At 35.4% G+C, this 9,230-nt stretch overlaps 1 protein-coding gene across 1 annotated transcript in view; it reads right to left on the bottom strand.

Moving 5' to 3' along the window:
* The window catches only part of BAZ1A (bromodomain adjacent to zinc finger domain 1A), a 140,892-nt gene that overhangs the window by 38,546 nt on the left and 93,116 nt on the right, over window positions 1-9,230 (bottom strand). The window contains 3 exon segments of the mRNA XM_007938586.2: window positions 4,086-4,232; window positions 5,133-5,271; window positions 6,004-6,099. Coding sequence (XP_007936777.1) covers window positions 4,086-4,232; window positions 5,133-5,271; window positions 6,004-6,099 — 382 coding nt within the window.

The following is a 9,230-nucleotide window of genomic DNA, read 5'->3' on the forward strand; positions in this document are numbered from 1 at the left end:
TGAAACTATTGGGCTAAATTACTTCTGAGGTTCCTTAACTTGTTACTCTGATTCCCTTCCCAGAATTCACAGGCTGACGAAATGAACCTAAGAGAACAGAAATGCTGTTCTTTAATAAAGGGAAAAAAGCAGCTATGGGATCATGTCTGATGAGAATCACTGACACTTTGAAAATGACATTTAAAGCAAACGGAACACAAAGAAGGAGGGTAAAGGTATAAAAGAAGTTACCAGACTAAACTTTGTATATATGCCAAAGGTATTTCTACCAGGACATAAATCTAACCCAAATGGGCAAATATTAGAAATACTAGAAATATTCAGAATTTTCCTTTTATATATAATGCCAAATTAAAATTAATAGGCACTCCAAAATCCACAACAGTCCTAAATACCACCTATAAAAATGTTCTAGCTTTCTTCCTTTGCAGTAAGTAATCACCATGTTCAATCTATACTATCTATATTCTAAGTTCGATTTCCTAGGAGAAAGGCTATAAAAAGTCTTAGGAAATGAACTATCATTGAAATTACAGTTTACTTTTAATTGTGATATATAGAGCCTAAGGCATTTGACGGCTAACCAGACGGCTGGTGGTTCAAACCCACCAGCCACTCCTCGGAAGGAAGGTTGGGCAATCTACTTCATAGTGATACTGCCTTGGAAACCCAAGAAGGGGTCGCTATGAGTTGGGTCCAACCTGACAATAGTGAGTTTGGTTTTGGTTTGGTTTATTTATCTACCAAATGGCACTTTAAAGAAACCAAATATTACTGTTGAATTTGCTTAGAGATAGTCACTTGAGTACATCACCCCAAAAGAATACAGCTGAACTGTATCCAGGATGTTATTACTATCTGAAACAGATACATTTCATCATCATCTAGAATTAGGTAGATACAATTCAAATGCTAAACAATGATAACACAACAGATATACAAAACTATTCTATATAAGTATTTATATATTTATGTAAGTGTATATATATATATATATATATATATATGTATATTTATTTATATATTCTATATAAGGAGGATGCTCTTGTTCTCATATACTGAAGAGGTTTTAAGTTCAGGACTTGAGACTAAAGAGGGGAACTTATATTGTCAATACAAAATTTTTAAAAATCACTGGGAAAAATTTCCAAGATACGATATAAAAACAGGGAGATCAAGGGCCAAACAAATTAGTCCTAATTTTATAGGCAATGCAAAGGAAACAAATATTCAAATTTTCCACTTCTTTGCCATAGTATGATACAATATAGCATCGTCATTATGATGCTGTAGATCAGATTGCCTGAGTTTGTATCCTGTCACTTCCTTATTAGCCATGTATAAAATATAGAAAATACTTAACATCAACACCTCACAAGGGTGATATGAGTATTAAATGATACAACGCATATAGTGCCTTACATCATTTACTAGCTATGTAAATAGCTTCAATAAATAACATCATTGAACTTCACTTTTGTCATCACCAAGATACATTCATTCTGCACAATTTCTCCCTTGCTAGAAATAGCAGGAAACATTTTACTGGTAAGTTAAGCTTAAGAGGAAGTAAAAGAATATTCATTCAATCCCATCTGACAATTCAACTACTTTCAGGAATATTGTGGGGAGTCTCTTTTTACTGAGATGGGAAAAATATGTAAGAAAAAATGAAACTCTACCTGGAGAAACCATCTAGGGCCCTAACTGAACTTGAAATAGCTATGTAAAATGTGGCTGATAATAGAAAAATAAGAGAAAAGTAAAAAAAAAAAAACTAAAGTGTTAATTTTATCCTAAAATTTAAATAAGTATTTTCAAATACAGCATTAAACATTAAAGCCTTTATTTATTGGATGGTACTTATTCACTTATTCAGAGAGACAGACCTTGTATTTATTAAAAAAAAAAAAAAAAACCCAAAGCTGTAAAAATTATTATCAAACAAATCATGGATAGAAAATATAATGGTAATATAAACTGCCAACAGTTACATACATACTGTACACTAATTGTTTTCCAAAACAATTGCCTTTTCACCTCATTTTTTTTTAATCAAGACTTTTAAAACTACAAAATTCATCCAATTCAAATTATGAATTAAACAGAACTTAATCAATGACACTATTATATTGTTGTTGTTGTTATGTGCCCTCGAGTCGGACCCGACTCATAGCGACCCCTCCCTTGGGTTTCCGAGGCAGTATCACTACGGAAGTAGATTGCCCAACCTTCCTTCCAAGGAGTGGCTGGTGGGTTTGAACCACCAGCCTCCTGGTTAGCAGTCAAGTGCCTTAGGCACTATGCTACCAGAGTTATTAATATAACCTAACAGCTAAAAGAAAGGACCTCTGGTGAGGTAGTGGTTAAGACATTTGGCTGCTAATCAAGAAGCTGGTGGTTAGAACCCATAAGCTGAAGGAGTCTTAGAAAATCTACCTTGAGTGCGGGTACTTACCATCTTAGAAAATCTTTAACTATTGTTATAAATACTTTATCCTTCTATCTTCACTTTTATAAATTTATTTATCATGTTCCTTCACTAGATGATTTTTTTGCTATACACACATACAATATAGTAGTCTTGTTTAATTGATTTAAGTCGACTGAGAAGATAAAAGGGGCCATCTTGCTAAAATGGCCTTGATAAAGGACCTATAGTGATTAGCACTACTGCTATAGAATATATCTTGCTTGAACTCAGGCTGCAAAATCAAAAGGCAACCAACATATGATGGCATACTCATCAGTATCTTGTTTAGTGATCAGACATAATGGAAGTTGAGCTCAAATTATCTAAGGTAATCAACACAACTATCTGAACAGAAAAATGTCCCACCTTTTTGTAATAAACATTCTAGTAAAGATGCCCCCATCACACACAAAAGTCTCCCAAGTTATTTCTTTTCATGAATTTTTATGTAATATACAAAAACCGAAACCAAACCAAACCCACTGCCATCAAAGTCGATTCTGACTCACAGTAACCTCTATTGGGTTTCTGAGGCGGAAGTAGATTGCTCAGTCTGCCTTGTGCAGAGTGGCTGGTGGGTTTGAACCACCAACCTTCTGGTTAGCAGTCAGATGCCTTAGGCACTATGCCACAAGAGCTCCTTATGTAATATACAAGTATTGTTGTATTAAGCTTCTGATTGGAATGATTTTTTTTTTCTCTTTTAAATTTCACAGGGGCAAGGTTGTTGATAATAATAACAACAAAAACCACACTGCTGTTGACCTGATTCAAACTCATGGGAAACCCACATGTATCAGAGCAGAACTATGCTCCATAGAGTGTTCAAAGGCTGATGTTTTGGAAGCTGGTGGCCAGGCCTTTCTTCTAAGGCATATCTGGGACTCCAACTTTTTGGTTAGCAGCTGAGTGCATTAATCATTTGCACTACCCAGGGATTCTATAATAATAAATAATAATAATAATAACAGAGATTATTCCGGAAGCAAATCAATCTCTTTAAATACAAATGCTTAAAATTTCCTTTGATGAGGTACATCATTCCAAACAAAATAACATTTTATCTTTTAAAAATAAGTTTGCACAAGAGTCATTCCTACATTAACATGTACCACACACTGACTCAACACTTAAATACACATAAATTAAAAAGCAAATTTTCTACTTTAAAACAGTGAAAAAAATTTTTCAATTAACTCTGACCTAAAAACTGTCAGACATGATAGGAAACAAGCAATATTATTTTAAATTTAAAATATTAATAACAACAAAGTATTTCCTTAAGTGGGGGCAAAAAGAAAAATTAGTTATTTTGCAGGTACAAATACCAATCAATTATAATTTATAATGCTCCCAAATCACAGGTGAAATATAAAGGAATAAAAAGCAAGATAGACTGGGGGAAAATATCTTTAAAGTCATCAAAAACTGGCTGCATTAAAACAAAGTTCTTAACAAACAACTCATATTATTAGTAATTGACTTAGAATCAGATAACCTCAACAACTACATTTTACAACTGCAAAAGCAAAGTAATTTAAAAATAATCTTCAAAAATTATTTTTACTACAAAGCTACTATCAGTCCAATCAACAATAATTTGAACTCTGACCTTTGGTGTCAGCATCAGTTATTTGCTCTTTGGCTACTTCCTCTTCTTCTTCAGCTATCGCCTGGAAGATGGCAGTCAGGAAGAAAAAAAGCAATTCACATAGTGGGCCTTCACTGTCATTTCCTACAAGAGCTTCCTCTAACACTTCTGTGAATAAAATGTTTAAAATGAATTTAAAGTTCTGTTCATATACTAAAAAACAACTCCATTGGAATAACAAACATTTAAATGAACAATAGCCTGTGTAATTTTTTTTTTAAATATTCATTTATGAAAGTAGAACCAAATAGTATCCAGTGCAATAATCAAAAAATAATTTGTAATAATTACCATATATAAAATCATAAGCCAAAATTATCACATTCAAGAAAGCCAAAATACCCTCAGTAGACCAATATATTTCAGCTAAGTTTAAAGTTAACATTCAAATTAAGGCACATTTAAATAATTTTAATTTGAATAAGAATGCAAAGATGGCAAAAAACATTGTCCCACTATTCATGAGAGATGTGGGACATTACTGCTTAGCAAATAGTGCACAGGGGAGATAATCAACGTAAAGTTCTAAATCTAGTATTGCATATAAATCCATCTTACCTAAGCTTCTACCTAGCTTATCTAAACCAGCATTGTTTAGATCTTCTTGATCTATAAGATACAATGATGCATGCCTCACCTACATCGTAAAGAGGTAGTGACAGAATGTGAACCCTCCTGAAAAATACACTCGTGTAGATCCTTTAAGAGAGCTGGCAATCTTTGCTTCTGTCTCTTGGAGCTGTCAGTTGTTATGTCGGAAATGCTGGCTACTCTGCTGGAGTGGGAAGCTACACAGAGGAGCACTGATGCACCAGACATGTGTGCCGATAACCCATCTTATATATCTAGTCAGTCAAGCCTTCAGATGGCTCCAGTCCCAGCTGCTTTTTGACTATGACAACATGAGAGACCCTAAGAAAGAACTGAACACCTAAGGCCAGTCACAAAACTTTGAGATAACGATTTGTTTCTTTAAGCCACACAGCAATAGATAACTACAATACTTGCCTAGGGTTACTCCCTCAGGAAACTCATCTTGAAGATCAAAAAGTTCTCCAAATGCATGAAGGAACTCCAAAACCATCAGCGCATCACCAAAGATTTCAGGAGGTAGTCTAGTTTTCACTGGAGTTGGTTCTGGAAGTGCCTGTAAAATTAAATAATATAACTATCTGAATCAAGTATAAGAAATCTTAAATGTTAAGACAGGATACATTCTTTACCTAATAATAAGCATTATTCCATGTAGATTAGTGGTTCTCAACCCTAAATATTAATCAATACAACCTTTAGAACTTTAAAATAACATGGCCTTTTTCTACCTTTACTAAATCACAGTCCATTGGGACTTCCTTTGTCAAACTAAGCGTAACTTTAGGCTGAAGGGTATCTATGACTACATTTACTAATTAACAAGGATTCTTAACCTAGATTTTAAGGTCAAAGCATTAGCTGCACCAGTATTGTCTTCAATATTATCCCCTTGAGATATAGAACAGAATTAATCCAACAGCTGCTAATTTAGGAATGATTCTATGTAAGCTGAGATGATGAATTTACTTTGGATACTTCAGTCATTTCTGGAGACTAGCAGAATCCCTATCAGCAGTCAAGCTAAAAGCATGCATGGCCTCAGTGGTTCCTGGATTATCAAGGATCACACAGATTGATCATTTACTTCTATAGAATAAGAATCATTATCAAAGCCTGTTATGAAACAGAAATAATGCTACCTAAGAATTCCAATTATGAGTATTAACTTAATTGGCTTATTTTCTCTCAGTTAAATATGAAGCAGAGAGGAAGGTTAAGATTTCATCAGCGAAGGCACACAGGACAAACGGGTGTTTGCCAAACATCACACAAAATACACATATACCTTAAGATCATCACATTCCATATCTTCTCTAGGTTTACTCCACTGCTTTAAGTGTTCCATGTATTTTCGCTTTTCTTCACGTAGCTTCTCTCTTTCCTAAAATAAAATATTAATAAAAAAAATTCTTATAGAACTTTATAACAAACTCTTTATATGGTAGGTAATGGCAGAGCTTGTTGTTGTTGTTAGGGGCCAAAGAGTCGTCTCTAACTCAGCGACCCTATGCACAGCAGAACGAAGCACTGCCCGGTCCCACCCCAGCTCCACGATCCTTGCTATACTTTAGCCCATCGTTGCAGCCACTCTGTTAATCCATCTCATTGAGGGCCTTCCCCTCCTGCGTCAACCCTAAACATTACTAAGCATGATATCCTTCTCCAGGGAATGGTTCCTTCTTACATGACCAAAGTAAGTGAGACAAAGTCTGCCCATTCTCACTTTCAAGGAGTTTTCTGGCTGTACTTCTTCAAGGACAGATTTGTTAGCTCTTTTAGCAGTCCATGGTACTTTCAGCATTCTTTGCCAGCACCACAAATCAAAAGCATCCACTTTTCGTCTTCCTTATTCATTGTCCAGCTGCATATGAGCTGATTGAAAATACCATGGCTTTTGTCAGGCACACTTTAGTCCTCAAGGAGACAACTTTGCTCTTCAGCACTTGAAAGAGGTCTTTTGCAGCAGATTTGCCCAGTGTTATACGTCATCTGATGTCCTGACTGCTGCTTCCATTGGTGTTGATTGTAGAACCAAGTAATGTAAAGTCACTCTGACAACTTCAATCTTTTCTCCATTTATTGTGATGCTGCTTATAGGTCCAGTTGTGAGGATTTTTGTTTTCTTTATATTGAGGTATAATCCATACTGCAGACCGTAGTCTTCAATCTTCATCAGTAAGTGCTTCAAGTCATCCTCACTTTCAGCAAGCAAAGTTACATCGTCAGCGTATTGCAGGTTGTTAATGATTCTTCCTCCAATCTTGATGCCACATTCTTCTTCATATAGTCCAGCTTCTTGGATTATTTGCTCAGCATACAGATTGAATAAGTATGGTGAAAGGATACAACCCTGACACACTCCCTTCTTGATTTTAAATCATGCAGTGTCCCCTTTTCTGTTTGAACAACAACCTCCTGGTCTATGTAGAGCTTCCTGTAAGTACAACTGAAGTTTTCTGGAATTCCCATGCTTCTCAGTTACCCATAATTTGTTATGATCCATACAAAAGAATGCTTTTGCATAGTCAATAAAACACAAGTAAACATCTTTCTTGTATTCTTTGCTTTGAGCCAAGATCCGTCTGACATCAGCAGTGATATCCCTCGTTCCAGGTCCTTTTCTGAATCCAGCCCGTATTCCTGGAAGCTCTCTGTCAATATACTACTGCAACCAGTTTTGAATTATCTTCAGTAAGATTTTACTTGTGTGTGATATTAATAATATTGTTCAATAACTTCCACATTCTGTGGGATCACCTTTAGTTGGAATGGGTACAAATATAGATCTCTTCTAGTCAGTTGGCCAGGTAGCTGTCTTCAAAATCTCTTGGCATAACCAAGTGAGTGCCTCCAGTGTGGCATCCGTTTGTTGAAACATCTCAATGGGTATTCCATCAATTCCTGGAGCCTTATTTTTTGCCACTTCCTTCAATGCAGCTTCAACTTCTTCCTTCAGTACCATTGGTTCTTGAACATATGCCACCTCCTGAAATGGATGAAGATCGACCAGTTCTTTTTGGTACAGTGACTCTGTGTATTCCTTCCATCTTCTTTTGATGTTTCCTGCATCATTCAGTATTTTGCCCATAGAATCTTTCAACATTGCAACTCAAGTCTTAAATTTTTTCCTCAGTTCTTTCAGCTTGAGAAATGTTGAAGGTGTTCTTCACTTTTGTTTTTCTAACTCCAGGTCTTTGCACATTTCATTATAGTAATTGGCTTTGTCTGCTCAAGCTGCTCTTTTAAATATTCTATTCAGCTCTTTTATCTTGTCATTTCTTCCACTTGCTTTAGCTACTCTCCGATCAAGGGCAAGTTTCAGAGTCTCTTCTGACATCCATTTTTGTCTTTTCTTCCTTTTCTGGCTTTTTAATGACGTTTTGCTTTCTTCATGGATGATATTCTTGATGTCATCCCACAATTCCTCTGGTTTTCAGTCACAGGTGTTCAATGCATCAAATCTATTTTTTAGATAGTCTCTAAATTCAGGAGGGATATATTCAAGGTCATATTTTGGCTTTCGTGGGCTTGTTTTAATTGTCTTCAGCTTCAACTTGAACTTGCATATGAGCAGTTGATGGTCTGTTCCACCACCAGCTCCTGGCCTTGTTTTGGCAGAAGATATTGAACCATCTACCCTTTTTAAAAAAAACAAAACAAAACAAAAAACTTTTTATTGTGATTTGAGTGAAAGTTTACACAGCAAATTGGTTTTCCATTCAGTAATTCATACACATGTCGTTTTGTGACACTGACTGTACTCTTCATAATGAAAAAGCAATCTTTCCCTTCCTCTCTGTGTTTCTGGTTTCTATTCATTCTTATTCTTTAATCCTTTTTGTCTTCTGAGTTAGCTTTATTCCTGAGTTAAAGCTGCTGTTTTGATCTTGTATGGTTAGAGCTGTTTACTCTTAGGATCCAATTTCCTATCTTTACCAACTAATTGAGTAAGAAAGCTTTTATTTAATTTACATGTCTCCTTGTTGCTTCTTGATGCTGTTAATCAAAATCAATGGTTCTAAGTGTGGTCTCCAAACCAGCACCATCAGCATCGCTTGAGAATTTAAAATGCAAGTCCCTGGTCCCTATCCCAAATCTACTGAATCAAAAACTTGAGATTTGGGTCTAGCAATGTGTGGTGTAACCAGTCCTCCAGGTGATTGTGATGCACGTTAAAGTTTTAGAAGTGCTGATCAAAGTAATACCTATCTGACAGAATTGCTACAAAGAATTAAAATGCTTGGTACATAATAGCTCCTAAATGAGTATTAATTCATATCTGCTTATAGCCGCTCTCTCCCTACTTCAAATCAATTAGATCCTGACAAACTAGGTAACAAATTATCAGATTGCTTACAAAGAAAACATCACCTTTTGCCTGTAATATATTTCAAGACTCATTTGAACCTTTTTACAGTCTGTAGACATACAGAGGGAGCAGCAAGTAAAAGCAAAATAATAGAATATAATTGGAAGGCTTCCCTTTCTTTTATAATCCAGGTTATTTCTCAT

The sequence above is a fragment of the Orycteropus afer genome, unplaced genomic scaffold (genome assembly GCF_000298275.1).
Source record: "Orycteropus afer afer isolate SDZICR_OR568_19922 unplaced genomic scaffold, OryAfe1.0 scaffold00051, whole genome shotgun sequence".
Lineage (NCBI taxonomy): Eukaryota > Metazoa > Chordata > Mammalia > Tubulidentata > Orycteropodidae > Orycteropus > Orycteropus afer.